This window comes from Vipera ursinii (assembly GCF_947247035.1).
Source record: "Vipera ursinii genome assembly, chromosome: 2".
Lineage (NCBI taxonomy): Eukaryota > Metazoa > Chordata > Lepidosauria > Squamata > Viperidae > Vipera > Vipera ursinii.
In genome coordinates, this window is record NC_139513.1 from 127,264,809 (window position 1) to 127,285,291 (window position 20,483).

Genomic DNA, 20,483 nt, shown 5'->3' on the forward strand with positions numbered 1-20,483 from the left:
CAAAGGCTAACGAAATTTACTGTAAAATAGACTCATTAGGGAGATGCAACAAAAGCCTACTCTGGGATGTAATGTTCCTATATGATAACCTTTTTTACCATAATTGCTTCTTTTAAAAAATATATGTTGAATTACTTCTGCAGATGGAAGCTGTAGTTGAACAGACAGAACTGTCACTAACTGGGCAGAAAGCAAATCAAAGTCCAGTTATAATTCCCTAGATGATAAGCAATAAATTGGCAATAGTTTCTGGCCTCCAAATTCCAATGATAGGAATAACTAAAACAGACATGTCAAACACAAGGCCCGGGGGCCAGATCCAGCCCGTGAAGTGGTTTCATGCAGCCCACGAAGCCATCCTGGAAACAGTGAGGGAACGGCCCCCACTGCCTTGGCCCTGGCCCAGAGACCCTCCTCCTGCCAGAGACCCTCAGATCTGTCCCACTCCTGCCCAGGCCCCCATAGGCACCCTTGATGTGAACGATGTAGAGCTGGTCATGCCCACCCAGTAGGCCATACGCACCTTAGCCATGCCCACCCAGTAGGCCACGCCCACCCAGGCCACACCCACCCAGGCCACACCCACCCGGCCCTCTGAGGGCAACCACAATGCTGATGCGGCCCTCAATGAAATTGAATTTGACACCCCTGAACTAGACGATTCTTGTCACACTAAACTGAATTGCTGAAAGAAAACACCTGAGGGAAATCCAAGAATAAATATTTGAGTGAATTGTACTCATAAGAGGTTCATGAGCTGAGCTCAGAGACTTTGTGCTTTATGGATAGATCGTTCCTGACTGAGCTGCTGTTTTGCACCTGTATTTGTTTGATGGCTTCATGGTTTGGGTAGAAAACCATTCGAATCTAAATGGATTGAACCTGCTATCTTAGTTTGCTGCAAGGCTATGGGAGCAATTTTCTCCAATACTATCTAATGAGGAACCACTATTTGGAGAAGATTATAGAATGAATAAAAACTGTTGATAAAGAGCCCAAACTATTGCCCTCAAGTCATCCAGTGTGCTGTGTTTAGATTTTTAAAAATGTGTTTTCCAATCACAGAGATTTCTTGCATTGCTGTTATTTTGCCTGTTTTCCAGCTGTAAAAAACACATATAATGGTAACCTGTCTCACTGGAGTATGAATAAGAGATGAGTTGTATCCAATGGTGGGATTCAAATATGTGAACTGTGTGGATGCTGCTTCTGGAAGTCCGTTCTGGGCCTGGGCAACAAAAAATTAGCTACCGGTTCTGCCGAACTGGTGCGAACTGGCTGAAACCCACCACTGGTTGTATTCTAAACAATGCTATGTACAGTCATGGCCGAAATTGTTGGCACCCCAGAAACTTTTCCAGAAAATCAAGTATTTCTCGCAGAAAAGTACTGCAGGAACACATGTTTTGCTATACACAGGTTTATTCCCTTTGTGTGTATTGGAACACAACAAAAAAGGGAGGAAAAAAAGCAAATTGGACATAATGTCAAACAAAACTCCAAAAATGGGCCAGACAAAATTATTGGCACCCTTTCAAAATTGTGGGTAAACAAGATTGTTTCAAGCATGTGATGCTCCTATAAACTCACCTGGGGCAAGTGACAGGAGTGGGCAATATAAAAATCACACCTGAAAGCAGATAAAAAGGAGAGAAGTTCACTTAGTCTTTGCATTGTGTGTCTGTGTGTGCCACGCTAAGCATGGACAACAGAAAGAGGAGAAGAGAACTGTCTGAGGACTTGAGAACCAAAATTGTGGACAAATATCAACAATCTCAAGGTTACAAGTCCATCTCCAGAGATCTAGATTTGCCTTTGTCCACAGTACGCAACATTATCAAGAAGTTTGCAACCCATGGCACTGTAGCGAATCTCCCTGGTCGTGGACAGAAGAGAAAAATTGATGAAAGGTTGCAACGCAGGATAGTCCGGATGGTGGATAAGCAGCCCCAAACAAATTCCAAAGGAATGCAAGCTGTCCTACAGGCTCAGGGAGCATCAGTGTCAGCGCAAACTATCCGTCGACATTTAAATGAAATGAAACGCTATGGCAGGAGACCCAGGAGGACCCCACTGCTGACACAGAGACATAAAAAAGCAAGATTACAGTTTGCCAAAATGTACTTGAGTAAGCCAAAATCCTTCTGGGAAAACATCTTGTGGACAGATGAGACCAAGATAGAGCTTTTGGGGAAACCACATCATTCTACTGTTTACCGAAAACGAAATGAGGCCTACAAAGAAAACACAGTACCTACAGTGAAATGTGGTGGAGGTTCAATGATGTTTTGGGGTTGTTTTGCTGCCTCTGGCACTGGGTGCCTTGAATGTGTGCAAGGCATCATGAAATCTGAGGATTACCAAAGGATTTTGGGTCGCACTGTAGAGCCCAGTGTCAGAAAGCTGGGTTTGCGTCCGAGATCTTGGGTCTTCCAGCAGGACAATGACCCCAAAGATACATCAAAAAGCACCCAGAAATGAATGGCAAGAAAGCGCTGGAGAGTTCTGAAGTGGCCAGCAATGAGTCCAGATCTGAATCCCATTGAACACCTGTGGAGAGATCTTAAAATTGCTGTTGGGAAAAGGTGCCCTTCCAATAAGATAGACCTGGAGCAGTTTGCAAAGGAAGAGTGGTCCAAAATTCTGGGTGAGAGGTGTAAGAAGCTTATTGATGGTTATAGGAAGCGACTGATTTCAGTTATTTTTTCCAAAGGGTGTACAACCAAATATTAAGTTAAGGGTGCCAATAATTTTGTCCGGCCCATTTTTGGAGTTTTGTTTGACATTATGTCCAATTTGCTTTTTTCCCTCCCTTTTTTGTTGTGTTCCAATACACACAAAGGGAATAAACCTGTGTATAGCAAAAAAATGTGTTCCTGCAATACTTTTCTGTGAGAAATACTTGATTTTCTGGAAAAGTTTCTGGGGTGCCAACAATTTCGGCCATGACTGTATATTATGTATAATAGTGAAACCAAAATTATCACAATGGTTTGGGAAAAAATGGCTTCTAAGCAGCTGGCTGCACATTTTGTGTAAACATCTGTATTTTCTGTATCTTTTCTAATTACTACAGAGAATTGTGTTCAAAGAAAATCCTGCTCCCTCCTTTCTCATCTTGCTTTAGTGTTGTGTGTGTGTGTGTGTGTGTGTGTGTGTGTGTGTGCGTGTGTGTGTATTATATATATATTATGGCCACCCAACTCAAACTGTACTCTGGGAAGTGTACAAAAGATAAATTCATCTTCCCCACTATGAAGCTGAGCTAAATTCATGGCACTGATGTTATATCTAATGTCATAAATAGGACAATTTTATATCTTGCTCTTTATTAATTTTTCCCATTAATCCTATCTCATATATAATGGAATAAGATAGCTAGAAAAGATGAATGGCTGCATGTAGATTAGACTAAGTGTAAATATTTTATACAAATACAGCCTAGTTTTTAGCTTATATGGTATGAATTTGTCTGTTGTGCAAAGCCATATGTAAACTCCTAGCAAGAAAACAATGTTTATTTAAACCATACACTCCTATGCTACCTGAGAATGTTGTGGTGATTAACATTCTACCTCTTTGTTGCCCCAGATGAACTTCAGAAAAAATAACTAAAACGCTTGACATTACATGAAAATATATCATAATGAATAGAACCCTGGCAGAATGAAGAGAATCCATGGGATTCTATGATTCCCATACAAACATTGTAGGAAAAAAAGACATATTGGGAATAGAACAACTCTGTCACATTGGGTTTTGAGAAAAATTAAATTGTGGTAAATAATAATGCTAGGCCTAAGGCATAATTTAATTCTAGCAAAATATTATCCTACTAGCAAAAGTCCGATATTCATATAAGAAAATAATCCAGCAGTTTTAATCATGTTTAATGAATCAATGTAATAATAGTTGACTCAGATTACACATATATTGACAGTCGTGTTGTGGTCACAAGTAAAGTTTCTGTAATAATGCCATGGTTATGCATGGATGGATATTAAGAAGTATAACCTGGTAGTCAGGATAGGATCAGAAGTGTAATTTTATTTTTGGTATGATTAACAAGCGAAGAGTGCTAAGCCTAAGAGTTATAATGCTTGCTGGAATGAAAACCAAACCATAGCACTTGTATGAAAATAAAAATTTGGTGTTGGATAATATTTGAAAAAATTCTCAAAATAAACTGTCTCCATGGAAATGTACAGTATGAGTTAATGAGATATTTATATAGTTCTAGTTACACATTCCAAAATGGATATCAGGATGCAAACAAGCATCTTCTCTGTGAACATGGGTTCGTGTAATGAGATTTTCTCTTCTCTTCTCTCCTCTCCTCTCTTGCAACTCCTTACAAAATCTGTTCAAATATCCACACATGATAGGGTTAGAGAGACAAAATAGCTTAGAGAATGAACATGAGGGAGATATGGGAATTTATAGAAAAGAACATGAACCTAGATAAATGTTGGAAATACATGATCCATAACTCTGTAGAATGTGTGTGCCAATTTTTTCTGCTGCATAGAGTAATTTTTACTGATTTTCTTGTTACGGGTGATAATGTAGGAAATCTCTTAATGATATTTATTTATTTAATAAATGTATATGGCTGCCTATTTCATATAGAGGTAGTCATTGTATAGTGATCACAAGTGGTACTGGCAACTCCATACTTAAAGCACTAGCTGAGTGAGACCTTGACTGTTACTTCAGCTTTCTTTGGCTTTCCAGATGTATGCAAATGCAAGGATTGGTCATAAAGTTACTTTTTCATCACTGCTGTAACTATGAATGGTCACGAAACAAGTCAGTCACTACGCAGAAGTTACCTGTACATGACTCTCAGCGGCTAACAGCTAAAAAAGCAGACTAGAAACCTAATAAAAAAACAAGTTTAAGCAAGTTTAAAATCAACTAAAATAATAGGAAATAACATAGCAGCGGAGAAACTCAGTTAACACATTCAAGACCATATTATCAGGGCCCCAGATGTGATTGCAAATCCAAGTTTTCAATGCCTTGCAATATCAGCAAGGTCAGGGCACCTCCGATCTCCGAGGGACCGATATTCCAGAAGGCAAGTGCCAGAACTCTCCTCTTGGGCCCCCCCAGATGGCCATGGTTTGGATTCAATCTTGGAAAGAATACGCTGGAGTATCACAGTAGAAGCCATATTCAACTATTTAAAGAAGTTGCATCTTTTCTTGGGAATGGCTGCCACTACAAATAATAAGTTGCATATTCCTCATTTGATAAAAGGTTGATAAGCGTAAGTGGATTTCTGTCTTGGGCTTATCATTTGATTCATTTATTTTTTTTCCAGGGTGCTCCTTTTCTGTTGGGCACTGCCCCTTTTGGAGTTTATATCGCCATTTGGAGATGAACTCTCTGCCCCATCCCCTTCAGCTTTTTAGGCAATGACCGTATTTCAGAAGGTCATTTGTGAGACAAGTCTTATAAAGACCTCTCAGCGGTCTGTCTATGCCTGCCTATTATTTTTAGGAAGACTAAACCTTATCTTGCTGTTTTATTGATGATCACAGCAGCCTTTTATTTTCAGTTAATAGAAATGATGTAGTTTGCTACAACATATATTACAGAGGCAAATTTTGCCAGAGAGGGACAAGGAAAAAAAGACTTAAGCGTCAATGAGTATGAAGCACTGGAGTGTATAATTATTACATGAAGAAACAACTGTGACTCTAGAGCACAGGTGTCAAACTCACCGCGTCACGTGATGTGTCACGACATATCGCGACTTTTTTTGCATTGCCAGAGCTGGGGTGGGCGTGGCCTCTGTATGATACAACCAGCCTGCGGGCCGGCAGTTTGACACCCCTGTGCTAGAGGGCATTTGGCTCATAATGACACAATCTGCAGTATTTTAAAAAGTGTTTTAATTTTTAATAGTATTTTTAATAATGACTTTTATATATTTATAATTATTTTTATATTTGTTTTGTTGGTTTGTATTTGTATGCTGTCTCACGTTTTGGTGAGATAGGAAGCCATGTAAGTGTGATAAATGAATAAATAAAATTTCCAGCCTAGTTTTCCCTTTTTAATATTAATCACCAAAGCAGTGGCTTAAGTAGTAAATAGTTGGTACTTCATCAGCCACAAAACATACATAAATAATTTTTTCCTAATGCTCATAGCTACCAGGCACAACTGCAGACACACAATCATGATAAATAAAAGGTAAAGATTTCCCATATCCAAGTGAAATATTTGGAAATTTTAGTAATTTGGAATGTTTGCAAGCTTTAAGCAGTTGGGATCCCTGCAAATCTTTTGGACATACTGAGGTTTCTATTTGTTTCCGCATCCAAAGAATAGTATCTTTAAAAAATTCAAAGAAAAACAAATAGGATAACAAATAAGATAAACATTTGAACTGGGTAATATATAAATTACCAATGATAATTAAAAGCATTTATCTGCTTTCTGAAAATAGCTTTTCATCAGAGTGGTACCTTATTAATCTATTAAATCACTCCAGACTACTAATGAAAATGCCTGCTTTTCTGCACATAGTCTGTATGTGCTTTATGTGAATACTTGACTTCTTAACAGAACAGGGATTTAAACGTATCTGCAGTGCTTTAAATTCCTTAAATTACAATGTTGTAAAAATAGAGAGGTTTTTCAAGCAGTATAATGTAGAGAAGAAAAAGTATTATGTTATGAAGCCTGTAAGTTTATCTACTTAGAATATGGAACTGTTTGCACAAATACCCTAGAGCAGGGTTGTCAAACTGCTGGCCCACGGGCCGAACGCATCATCCGGAAGCCGCACCCATCCCATTGCCGCCAATGGCAAAACTGTCCCGATACGTTGCGCGATGTCACGTGACATCGCGAGTTTGACATGTCTGCCCTAGAGACATCTGCTTAAATCTACAAAATTATTTTAAGTAATAAATGAATTTCCTTCCCAGCAGTTGCCACTGCTACTTTTCAAGATAACCAGAGTTGTTTAATGTCTTTATTTTAACTTCTGTTCTCTTTCTGGTCCTATGCTAAACTGTTGTGATCTTGGCTGTATTTGCTGAAACCAAGAAATGTTAATATGTTTGGATATTAGTCTTTCTGCTATTCTTTTCTCAGATATGAGATTATGCAGGTATGCTTCCTATCCTCATTCCCATGATTTTATTTAAATCTTTATTAGTCTTCCCCATTTTTGTAATCTTCCTTCAGTGTATTGAAGAAATGAAGCACGTGTTGTCTTCCGATGAACCAAGCTTCAGCTAACTCGTATGGCTAAAAGTGAGCCAGGTTGACATGTCTTTTTCAATCTTATAAATATTAACTGAATCTTATCTAAAGGAATATATATTGTTTGGCATCCCGGAATGATATATTGGGGGGGGAAGCAAGTCCAGTTTGTTCTGCCAATTACTTTGCGACATACTGTACATGCTCTAAATTGCACGAAAGAGCTGCCTAATTAAATGTTACTGAAACCATTTGAAACACATTGGAAGAAGCTGAGAATTTTAAAATTATACAGATAAGTGTGTGTTTGCCTTGCTCAGGGGTCTTCAAACTTGGTCCTTTTATGACTTGTGGATTTCAACTCCCAGAATTCCTCAGCCAGGCATGCTGGCTGAGGAATTCTGGGAGTTGAAATCCACAAGTCATAAAAGGGCAAAGTTTGAAGATCCCTGGCCTTACTCTTTGGGCCATCAATTTTTTTTAAACTAGAGTTGGAAATACTTTCTTTTCTAATTCAATACCTATTTTTTTCTTTTTAGATTAAAATCACAGGCTCTGATATGTTCTTGTAAGTTTCACTTGATTGAAAAACAATACTTGTATATGAGAAATTGATAATTCCCCAAATACATAAAAGGCTATATTTAGTGTTGTCTAATCGATAAAGGGACGCGGTGGCTCAGTGGGTTAGGACGCTGAGCTTGTCGATCAGAAGGTTGGCAGTTTGGCAGGTTGAATCCCGAGTGCCGCGTAACAGAATGAGCGCCTGTTACTCGTCCCAGCTTCTGCCAACCTAGCAGTTCGAAAGCACGTAAAAATGCAAGTAGAAAAATAGGGACCACTACAGTGGGAAGGTAACAGTGTTCCGTGCGCCTTTGGCGTCTAGTCATGCTAGCCACATGACCACGGAGACCTCCTCGGACAAGCGCTGGCTCTTCGGCTTTGAAACGGAGATGAGCACTGGCCCCTAGAGTCAGAAACGACTAGCACGCATGTGCGGGGGAACCTTTACTTTTACCTTTAATCAATAACCAGTATTTCAGGTTATTTTGGTCTATTCTTTAACATTTAAAAAGAGAACCACAACTACAGAGATAACTTTTGGGACTCAGTTCTCCCACATTTCCTGAACTTCATTTTGTTATTTTGCCTCCTGTCCACATTCCCTTGTCAAATGCTACCTTGTCAAAAGTCACCTCTCTTTTTCAGCAAGCAGTGCACTAATGATGTTTCTTTTATACTCTTCTTTATGTATCATGAGTGAGGCATGATGTCTTAGTGGTTAAAAACACACTGACCTTGTCAGCTGGTAACAAATAGAAACCTCAGTTTGTCCAAAAGATTTGCAGAGATCCCAACAGCTTAAAGCTTGCAGACATCCCAAATTACTAACATTTCCAAATAATTTCACTTGGATATGGGAAATCTTTATCTTTTATTTATTATGATTGTGTGTCTCCAGTTGTGCCTGGTGTCACATGGCAACCTGTGAATGAGTCCCTCAGATCTGCTGATGACCTGAGAAGCCTCTTTTGGGAGCAGGAGCTTCATCCTGAGATTGTTGTAACTGAGGGAGGAGAATGAAAAGAGGCATTGCCAAGGATGTACCTACAGCTCCCTATTTTGCTTTCTGGCTTAATCAGAGGCATGGGGTCTACTTCAGCTGCAGCATATCAGCCACTTGATTGGCCAAAGGGAGGAATCAGAATCTTCTTCGGACAAGTCAGGTTGACAGACAGACATAGGATGAAAGGTATCCAAAGGAAATGCTTTAAGCATGGCTGCTTCCTTGTGACCCAGCTTGTACTTTCCTCTCATATGAATGAATGAAGCCAACACCAATCCTTGCCTGACTTCCTTTAAACTCAGAGGTTAAGCAGGATCAAGCCTGATTAGTATTTGGCTATCAGGAAATCCCAAAACTGTTGGTTAGACTAGATCTTTGAAATAGCATCCCCCCAGAGACAATAGCAAATGACTTCCATAGGCTGCCAGCAAAGCTATAGGGCCATCAGAAATGTCACATTCTTTTACAATGTTCTATAGAATAGTTAAAAATGTATCCCAGCTTAATACTGAATCTATGAAATAAAGTCTGTGTTGCGAGACTGAATTTGGGTCGGTCACTGGGATCAGAGATTTACTCTTCTGAACTTTCGGACTTGGAAGAGTAAATCTCTGATCCCAGTGACCGACCCAAATTCAATCTCGCATCATTATCCTGGGACACATTTGCCTTCATTCGCAAAAGTCTTGTATTGTTTGGAAACCCAGGAGGAAATTTACCATATGCTATCCTTTTCAGCTATGCTGTTTTTTATATAACTGTATGAATTCACATGCATGAAATCCACATTCTTTTAATCCATATTGTTCTATCTCTCTCCTGCAAATGCACATTTTACTAAGAAATAAAGACTTTTTTGCCTTCTGGAAATTTTAGTTAATTGCATTAACACAGTGTTGAAATGTAAGCTAAATATCAGTAGAAAAGACAAGTGTTTTAGGTTGTTTTGTGCCAGCTATGTGGCAACAAATATAGCAGTCAAAAAAGTGTTGAAGGAGAGGCAGGCATTGGATTTTTGTCAAGGTTTTCTTTTTCTGCATTGGGACTGATAAGATTGTAAATCATCAGCTTGATTCAGAAATCAATCAAGGGCCATGATATATTAACTGCCAAATCAAAGTTTTTTATCAGGAGAAAGAAATTCATCCTTTTTGCTGGGTAGACTTGTAATTTATACTTGCAGACATGCTCATTAAATCAAACCTGCCTTCACTACCACCACCTCCGGAGTTCTGAAAATACTTAAAACTGAACTTAGAATTACATAAGCTGTTGTTTAGCTCTAAGAACAGATTCCAAGATCTGTTGCTCGAAAATTAGACAAAGTGTGACAGGAAATATACTCTTACGTAAATGTACAGAAACATACTTAAAGCATCCATAAACATGTTTGATGGGTCCTTGGTGCTCTCTGAGCTAGTAGCACTGATGATATTACCTAGTTTGGGTAATGAACCATCTGCAAGTAAGCTCAGAGAGCAACAAGGACCCCTCATTTCAACCCTGAGCTACAAATATTTTCCTTTATTAATAAACATGTTTATTCTTTAACATTGTGATGGTTGTGGCCAAAAGAAATTCTAAGAGGAGAGCTGTATAACACTTTGGATTTGAAGGCAGAAAGACTCTTTGCACTACATAGCACAATGTAGTAGCAGAATCCACACAGTGAATCGTTGGAAGTCACAAACTTCTTTTCCCAGAAATCTTTTACTTTGTGTAGCTGCTTAATAGTGCAGTCACCATCTGCCTTCCAAGGCATCTTCTCCTCTAACCCCAGAATGGATATAGACAGAGGTTCCACAGCCTGAGGGCCTTGCTAGCAAGTAGGAGAAAAAGAAGTTGATAAAAATTAATTGAATTCTGTATGCCATTTCCTGGCTCTGTAGCACTGAGGCATGTGACTAGGGAAATCATGCATACCCCTTTGAAAATCAGCTCAACCTCGCAGGGGATAATTAGTTCAGAGTTATCAGTGTTATAAACCCAGGAAAGAAATTGTGTGAGTCTGTGTATGTACAGGAAAAAAAATGAGAGCAAAAATATTTCTTTTAACTGAAGTCTTGTGGTAAAACATAATCATTGTTGGAGAAATTAAATATACAATGCTGCTAAAAACCTTGTAGAAATAATACACCGGGGGAGGGGGCAGACTGAGCAAGTTAAAAGAAGCTATTGGGTTGCGTCCAAGTCACAGTCAGTGGACTTACAAAGAAAAAAATAAACCTCAAAAGCAATAAGATCTTAATTACTATACACTTTCCAAGTTTTAAAAAAATATTTCTTATGTCCAATATTTTTAGCTAAATCTGTTGCTTATTCCTTAGGGAGAAACTGATCACTGCAGCAGTTGCTTCCACAAATGCTCCAGTTTATTGTAGATTTTTTTCCCCTTGTTATCAGAGGCTCAGAAGAACAAAGTTGTTTCTCTTCTTTCCCACCTCAGTACCCAGCTTCTGACTTGAACTTAATTTTGGAGGGTTGCATAGTTTTTGTATTTGCTTTGTATTGTTCTTTAATCTCATACTGTTTTCTACCTCCTTTGGGGATATATGTAGATATGCTTCCTTTGGCTATCTTAATGTATGCTTTAAGCTTTGTTTAAAATGTGTTTCATATATTGCAAACACGTCGTTTCATTTTTATGGGGGGTTCTTTTTTTACTGTTCTCTTGAAATGCATTGGGATTTTTAGAATAATAAAAAATGTTCCCCGTCCCCCCCCCCCTCACACTAATTCTTTCCTTTCCATATAGCTGATTGGAGGAATCTTTCCTCTTGTTGCTCCTTGGCTGGAAACTAACAAAACCTCTTTTCTCTCCAGCTGAACAAAAGGGAATTGATGTAATCTTGTTGTGTAGGTATAGTTATTCCCAGCCATGCTGCAGGCTGCAGACAATGAAGGTACAGGAAAGATTGTGAGGAGGCTGGAAAAGCCAGGGCAGAAATATGAGACATAAACAGCCGAAAGATGTGAGGGGAGGCCCTTCATAGTTGATTTCCTAAATGGCAACTCAATCCAGGTGGCAAGAATCAGAACCACAGAATCCCAGGGCTGGGAGAAACCTTGGAGGTCTTCTAGCCCAACCCCTCTGCCCAAGGCAGGTGACCTTAAACCATTGCATAAAGATGGTTATCCAATCTTTTCACCTTCCACTTTAATAAATGAGTGTGGAAAAGTCCTGTTGCGGTTTCCAAAAAATTCAATACCGGGAGCAGTGTTAAAGATTGAAATCTTTCTATTTCCTGCTTCTTTGATCATGCCCAGTTTTGAGATGGGGTGAGGCTTGTTAGTATGATAGCCTGCCTGTTCACTACAAGGCAAATCTCCCCTGGGTTGTGCAATTCCAGGAAAAGATGTATTTGGCTTACACACACACACACCAGAACATTTCAAAGCATGTTTTTGCCTCCAGTTCAAAACACTTGCCTTGCTGCAATCAGGAATACGAAGTGTTAAGGAAAAAGGCTTTTGAAGAAACAGATTTGACACTGGGAATCAGTACAGTGATTCCTATAAAGTGATTTGTTGCTGCAACCGATAAATCTACTGCCTGTCACTATTTCCTCAACCTTCTCTGATTGTTTTCTTCTTGATATGGGTAAAGAGCAGAACAGCTTCATTAGCTTTTACATGAGACAGCTCGGCTGATGTCTTTTTCTGAATTGTAATTGGTTTCTTTCTGAATAGAGGCCAAAAAGTATTAGAAATCTGCAACATATCATAATCCTAATGATTTAACACTATTCCAAACACCCACACACCTCTGGGAAACCCACACAGGATTGAATAGAACAAAAGCTTATATTTCATTTATCACAGACAGGCTTTTTTAAAGGAAATATAGGCGAGGCGAATGTAGCATGAGGGAAGTCCTACTGGCAGACCCACAGTCCATCAAGCCCAGCACCTTACATTCTGCAGGGTAGGTCGTGTCTCTTGAGAAGCTGACAAAAGGGCACAAAGGCAGTTGGCCTCTTCCAACAATTGATGTGAGTTAGAACTCTGCTTTAGCCATCTGCACTAAGCCAGATGGTTCTCTGTCGTGTCATTTAAGCCAGTAACTTCACACTGTACCTCAGCACAGTGAACACCAGTGAACACCATGTGCTAAATTTCTCTTAAATCACCTGCCTGAGTTTTGCTGGATGGCCCTCAGTTCCAGTATAACATTTGTCTCTCTCCACATTTCTTTATTTGCTTTATAAATCTCTATTCTGCTATCACTTTAATCATCAGGTTTCTTCCCTCCAACTAAAAAGTCCCAAATATTTGAATCTCTATCACAAAAGAAATATTTCTGCATCATGGAACTGGCCAGATTATTCATTTTTCATTTTATTTTGCTAAATTGTGCCTTTGGTTGAATCAGCAGAACCACTCTCTTGGCTTTTACCTGCATCTTAATTGACTCCAAATAGTCCACAGATGTTCATTTCTTTCTCTTGCTTGGGTAAAATACTGCATATGTACTGATCAGTACATCCTAATTTGGAGTAGAAAAAAGGTTTTTTAAAAAATATACAGTATATATTCCAAACAATTATTAATGTGTGTGAGTGGGTTATTACATTAGCTGATAAAAAGTTGTTGAAAATGGAAGAATAGTCAGAGGGTACAGATGACTGCCTGCTTAGCTGCTGAAAAGACTGGATGCCTTTGAAGATTAGAGTGGATTAGATTAGATAAAATTGGCCATTGCTTGGGTGCTTAGATTGGACATTGCTTGGGAGACCCTGCTTCTTTTGTCAAGCTGAACTCTTGAACATCTGAACTGAAGCTAAATGTGTTCAACCTACCTGGAGGGCATCAGACTGCAGATGGCAGTGAAGATCAACAATTCACTCTCTAAAAAAACATTTACCACCTTCAAGGCATATAGATTTCCTTTTGTTTTTGTATATATAGTTGACTCTCATTTTTCAGATCAGCTCCAGTTGCCCTTCACTTAATCCACTTCCAGTTTTGCAAAGCTGAGCTGAACTTTACAGCTGGAGAAGATATCCCCACCCAGAAGTATATTACTGTTTGAGGCTGTACTCTTGTTTCATTGCTAGCTTGTTTCATGAGGGTGCAGTTGCAATAGTCTACTTTCCTCTCCCGACCTCTGGATTGGTTAACTGACCACAGCCCTTGTCCTTTTTTGGTGACTTGATCTATTTTTTCTTCCATCCTTTCATTTCTTCCTTGGCTTTTGCCTTTTAAAACACTTCCAGCCTCCTTCTCTGTCCCTCCTTTTTCCTTCTGTGTCGTATCTAATATCTTCTCTAATTTTCTAGCTGCTTGAGCTCAGCTTTTAAGTGTTATTTGTTTACTGTCCTCTAGCTCTGTTTTATAGGGACGCGGTGGCTCAGTGGGTTAGGACGCTGAGCTTGTCGATCAGAAGGTTGGCAGTTTGGCGGGTCGAATCCCGAGTGCCGCGTAACAGAGTGAACGCCTGTTACTCGTCCCAGCTTCTGCCAACCTAGCAGTTCGAAAGCACGTAAAAATGCAAGTAGAAAAATAGGGACCACTACAGTGGGAAGGTAACAGTGTTCCGTGCGCCTTTGGCGTCTAGTCATGCCGGCCACATGACCACGGAGACGTCCTCGGACAAGCGCTGGCTCTTCGGCTTTGAAACGGAGATGAGCACCGGCCCCTAGAGTCGGAAACGACTAGCACACATGTGCGGGGGAACCTTTACCTTTACCTTTAGCTCTGTTCACAGTCACCTTTTCCTGTCAGCTTACGTTTTTTTTTCCCCATGAGTGTTGCTCTGCTTCTGTACCCCTCATTTCTTGCTGGCCTTCTCTGATTGCAGCTTAGACCCATATACTTTCTTGATACCGCCTTTTCATATCTTCTTCTAATACATTACTGTAAAATGAGCTATTCATTAAAGTGTAATGTTTCTCTACTGGAATATGTTTAGATGCATTTGAACTTGAGATTGTTTATTTCCATGAGGCTGTTTGTCATTCCCCATGTAATAAGCCTTAGATTGTTGCCAAAAAAAAACCTGGAGAAAAAAAATAAAAAAATCAGTTATCTAGCAAAGTAATTTCTGTTATGATTTGTTTGAATAGGATGGGCTGCCTAAGAAGCAATTTGCATAGTAATATGATTGGACTTGGATTGATTATATTTTTACTGGATAGGTTGAGTCCATGTGGTATGAGTTTGACAATTGATTATCCTCGATTAGGTAGAATTGTAGAGAAAAACAATCCTCAAGGTTGTTTGTTCAAATTCTTTGCTTAATTTGAAATCTGCAATTCAGGATGTTGCCACAGAATTTTTGACAGATGGCTGTCCAGCCTGGACCACATTCAAATATCTTTAAAATATTAGAATGTTTCCACTAATATTTAACCCACATTTGCTTTCCTGACCTTTGAAGCAACAGAGAGCAGTTATTTTTCTATTTAATATGCCTTGAATAGGTGCTGATGACCAATCTAAATTATTTCACTTAAAGTCCTCTGAGAGGTACAGTACTTTTTTTAGAACAACGTTAAAAAGAGCCCACTTCTGATTTTTTTAATTACAACAAAATCAAATCTGTCTGGGTGCCTTATCGGTTTCTAAGTTACACTGGCTTTCTTTTCAGCAAAATGTTCATCAGGTTGCAAATGATAATTTCAGAAGGGATGGGCATGAAAGCAGAAGAGCTTAACATGAATATTTGTCTTTGGAAATAGCAAGCTAATTAGAATAATCAAAGACAGTGTTCTCTTATCTACTTGATTAAAAATTATTATTATTTCATTAAAATGGGTATTTTCATGCAAACAATGCAGCTGCATATTTCTTTTCAGAACATTTCCAAATTTCAGATCAGAACCAGCTTTGATGGTACTGATAAAAGCCATGAGCTTTGCATATTTGATGCTCTGGGCCAGTAGCAATAGCTGTTGATGACTGAGTGATGGATTTGGGTTGAGTTTTATTTTAATTTATTTTCAAAAAAGAGTTGTAAACTACTGTCGTTGAAAAATGCAAGCGGTTTAAGAACTGAAAGAGGATTCTTTCAGCTAAAATAGAAATTGGTTGCAGTTGGAAAGCTACCTGATTAAGCTATTCTTTAATCAGTGGGACCATCATTTATAGAAACCAGCTTTAATGAGCAAGTTAGTGTGGCAAGTGGTTTCAAGCAAATTCTATCATAAGAAAGAGTATCAATTTTATAAATCAAAGAGACTTGGGTAGCTACTGTTGCCAGAAGCTTATTCTTTTCCAGCTGACGCCTTTTCCTTATTTCATCTCCAGATTTACACAGTTTTTGCTGACATTTTTAAACGTTAACATTAGAAGTAGATTTGTGTTTATTATCTGGTGTTCACTGAATTTTAAGTAGGCGAGATGGCTATGTAGCATCAAGCAGAATTGGGTGCATACAAAAGAATTTCTCCCTCCCCGATAAGAGTTTCTAATTGAAATAATGGCAATAGGAAATATTCCAGTGAGGCCACATATGGCAGCAGTTTTGTCAGTCGTGCAATGGTGGTAACCAAACCAGAACCATTCAGAGTCACGTCGTTTACTGAATTTCTGTAGCCGCCCAACTGGCTTACAGTTCTAAAATTCTAAAGCAATTGAAACACTAAAAATATCCACAAAATATGTAAGTACAAACAGCAGCTGTGATGATTAAACAATTAATAGTAAAGCCAAGTAGCACATGCACATACTCAAAGCCCCAGGCGCAGGTACGTAGCCAGGATTTTAAAGCCTTTCAAAAAAGCCAACAGGGTTGGAGCTGGTGTAATCTCCAAGGGGAGAAGGTTCCATAAGGCAGGGGCTACAGCTGCGAAAACCCGTCTTCTAGTTCCCGCCAGTCAACACCAGCTGACAGGATCTGTAGCATACCCAATCTGTTTAGCTGGATTTGACAAGTAGAAAATCTTGGGAAAAGATGGTCCTTGGTCCAAAGGGAGAAAGAGCTGCAAAAGTGAGTAAAAATATCACTCTTGTTTGAACCACACAGGGGACTGCTATTATTTCTCTCTAAATTCCTCCCTCCCTTTTTCTTCACCAGTTTTATCTGTCACATTTAATTTCATATTTTAATCAGCTTTTTTCCCATTAAATAAATAAAGACCACTTAAAAAAAGGACAGTAGATAAGTCACAAAGCAAATCATGTTGCAAAACCTTATGTTTTAAAATGTGAATTTTGCATGAAAAATTCTTTTTTAAAAAGAATATAATCAATACCTTACCAATAACGTTATAAGACAGCATAGAAGAAGATTGCTCTCCACCTCATCGATCCTCTGAGGATAGAAACATTGCCTGTGCAATGTGCTATGATAGCTGCCTAGGATAAGATCTGAGGAAATACTATTGAATTGACCTAGCATAAAAGTCCTGCAATATGTCAACGATATGGCTTGGGAAAGGTAGCTGGCAGAAGCAAAGAGAATCTTGCATATAAACAACTAAAAACTGAATTTCTTTTCCTTGTAAACCTGAATCCCAGATACATTATCTGATTCTTTCTTTAAAGGGTTCTAAAAACAGTGTCATAGCAAGTTCAGGATGTCAATTTGTTTATTTTATTTTACCGATTTATATCCCGTCTTCATTATTTTTTGCAAATAACTCAAGGCATTAAACCTATCCAATGCACCTTCCTTCCCCTATTTTCCCTACGGCAACAACCCTGTGAGATCGATTGGGCTGAGAGAAAGTGACTGGCCTAATGTCACCCAGTTGGCTTTCATAGCTAAGGCGGTACTAGAACTCACTGTCTCCCAGATTCTAGCCTGGTACTTTAACCACTAGATCAAACAGATTTTCTTCAGGTTCTTTCCCACATAGGTTGAAATTTGTCTTCTGAAATTAAAGGGCCTAAATCAGCTTGCATGTAGATGAATTTCAGCCAAAGATTGAGGAAGTGTAACACCATATTTGATGCACATTAGAGCAGTGTTTCCCAACCTTGGTCACATGAAGATGTGTGGACTTCAACTCCCAGAATTTGCTGGCTGGGGAATTCTGGGAGTTGAAGTCCACACATCTTCAAGTGGCCAAGGTTGGGAAAATCTGCATTAGAGCAAGGGTCACCCAACCCCCAGGTCACGAATCACTAGCAGCCTGTTTGGAATCTGGCCACCGAAGCAGCAGGTGAGCACATGAAGCTTCATTTGCACATGCATGGAATTTAGGTTGAGCACACAGAACCATTTCCTCTGCCGCCAAAACAAACAAAGCCACTGCCCGTCTGGGAATCAAAAAGGTTGGGGACCCCTGCATTTGAGAACTACAAAAACAAAAAAATATGGGAACACACTTCATGTCCTTTGTAACAGCAAATTTGGATTCTGCACCACAGCTAGAAAACCAGATTCGTTTCATGACATTTATGAAACCAGACACATCTTAGCCTAGCGTAGAAAATATATATATAGTAACAACCACACTTCTTTAAGGCCCCTCCATTTGGGGACAACTTTCCCCTGGTGTGGTTTGGAAGACTACCACGAAAAAGTGGTAATTAAATTCCCTTCTAATTGTGACCTGTAGGATTTTTCCATCACAGAGAGGGTGGCTGTATATTCTCTGTACAAAAAGAAAAAGTAAAAAAAAAACTATTGATATTTGTTAATTGGATAATTAATTGGTTTATGTTTAATTATTATATTTTATGAAGCATTCTGATTATTGTCAGTTACCTTGAAACAGCTGACTAGCAAAGGGGACGTCATCCACCAGCTGCTATAAGACTGTTTTGTAAAGAAAGCTTGTTCATTCAGGGAAAGGGAATTTTTCATTTTCCTCCTCCCCAGAATGTTTTAATCCTATCAGGATTTGAGAACAATATTTTATTCTATTTGTGCCAGGAGGCCTCAAAGCATCTTTTGCTTTTAGCGTGCTGATTCTACTAGCTGTGGTTTTAAAGTAGACAATGTAACTCGTTTTTTCCAAACTATTGTATTTCCGGTTGTGCCAAAAGAAACCCCAGAATTCCCCCTATGGGATCATCTGCAATCATCAGCTACATCTTCTGCATTTATGTTTCCCTGAGACATGCTTCACGGTCCCATGTATTCGAAAACAATAATGTAAAAATCCCATTTTTTTTCTTTTAAATGGAAGAAAGCTTTAGAGACCGATGTTAAAATGGTTCAGTGCCTTTGTCGATTTATGCAAGCAGCCTCTAGAATCAAATAGATCTGCTAATAAGTCATTTACATAAGCTTCCTCAATTTACATGGCTCTTTAAAATAACAGAAGGCTCTCTCTCTTCATATGAGAACTTACAGCCAGAAAGAGACATGCTACAAGGCTTAGACCTTATTAAGCTGTAGCTTTTAAAATATTGGTTGATGCATCACATGATTTACAAATCCTGGGCTTAAAATGTGCATTTTTAAAGAGCTGTTCCCTACTGAGAAGATTCTAATTCTGACATTATTAGTGGATAGAGTCTGCATTCATGCAGTGCATCTTTTTTTCCCTTTATACGGCCTGTCTTTATTTTCCATGCAGTTTCAAAAGGAAAATGTCACTTTCCTTAGGCTCCATGAAAATAGTTACCTGTGAAAGTAATGTATAATAATTTATATTAATTGGTTAAAAAGCATAGCATAGGCTTTGATTAGCCTGGAACTAACCATTTATAACATTAGACTCCAAAGGTGACACATGTTTTAAGTATTCAAAACCATATGTCTGTTATTGCTCTTAGTCAAGCCAAACTGAAGAACCTCCAGAAATAAAGAAGAAAGTGAATATATTTGTTTGTTAGCTTTACAGTAGATCTTACCTTTATTTTGTATGACAGACAGCAGATAATGTACCAATCTCCTATTTCCTCACAACAACCCTGTGGGGTGGGGGGTGCTGAGGAAGAGTGACTGATCCAACGTCACCCAGCTGGCTTTCATCCTTAAGGGACAAATATAACTCAGGGTTTCTTCTTTTCTAGTCCAGCTACCTAGCCAGTACACCTGGGGAGCGTGGTGGCTTACCTGGTTAGCATGCTGGGTTGGAGGTTAGCAATGTGGGTGTTGCTGTGTGGCGGGGTAAGCTCCTGTCATTTACTCCGGGACATGAATCCTTTGAACCTAGAAGCACCCTAGGTGCCTCTGACATAAACGGGGTAGGGGACCAGTACACTAAACTGCCTCAGAAATTAAACTGGAGTGACGCTCACACTTCTACAGCTATTTATTTTTATTTATTTGTTAAACTTATTTGCCCCATCTTGCTGTGGATCTATTCTAGGCAGCTTACAATAATAAAAAAAGAAAGAAAATGAAAGGAATGTAAAATCATACAACACTAAAATAAACAGTGAAAAAGAGCACAATGAGAATATATATACCAAGTCTCTGCCTTTGTTTTATTTTGTAATTGTCCTGCTCTCATTATCTTTTCATAATTGCTTGATAGATTCCTGAAGAGCATGATTTGGAGAGCCAGATCCGGAAAGAGAGGGAGTGGAGATTTCTGCGCAATGCTAGAGTCCGAAAGCAAGCACAGAAAATTATCCAAAAAGGTGATTTCCTCCTTTCTTGCTTTTTCTGATTCCCAAAAGAAAGAAAAAAGACATTTTTTTCCTATGTGTATGTGCTCCATCCTGCTTCAACAGTGCACCCTTGAGCCTCAATACTAATCGTTGATCTTTGTTGCCAACCTGCTAATCTGATTATGTGCTCCCCAGACATCTGGCATACTATTCTATGAAGATAAAGTAGAAGTTACAT

At 38.9% G+C, this 20,483-nt stretch overlaps 1 protein-coding gene across 1 annotated transcript in view; it reads left to right on the forward strand.

The window, feature by feature from the left end:
• RPTOR (regulatory associated protein of MTOR complex 1) overlaps positions 1–20,483 on the forward strand; it is a 438,767-nt gene that overhangs the window by 357,575 nt on the left and 60,709 nt on the right. Inside the window, exon 25 of the mRNA XM_083354435.1 lies at positions 20,170–20,275. Within this exon, the coding sequence (XP_083210561.1) occupies positions 20,170–20,275 (106 nt within the window). The remainder of the gene's footprint in view (positions 1–20,169; positions 20,276–20,483) is intronic.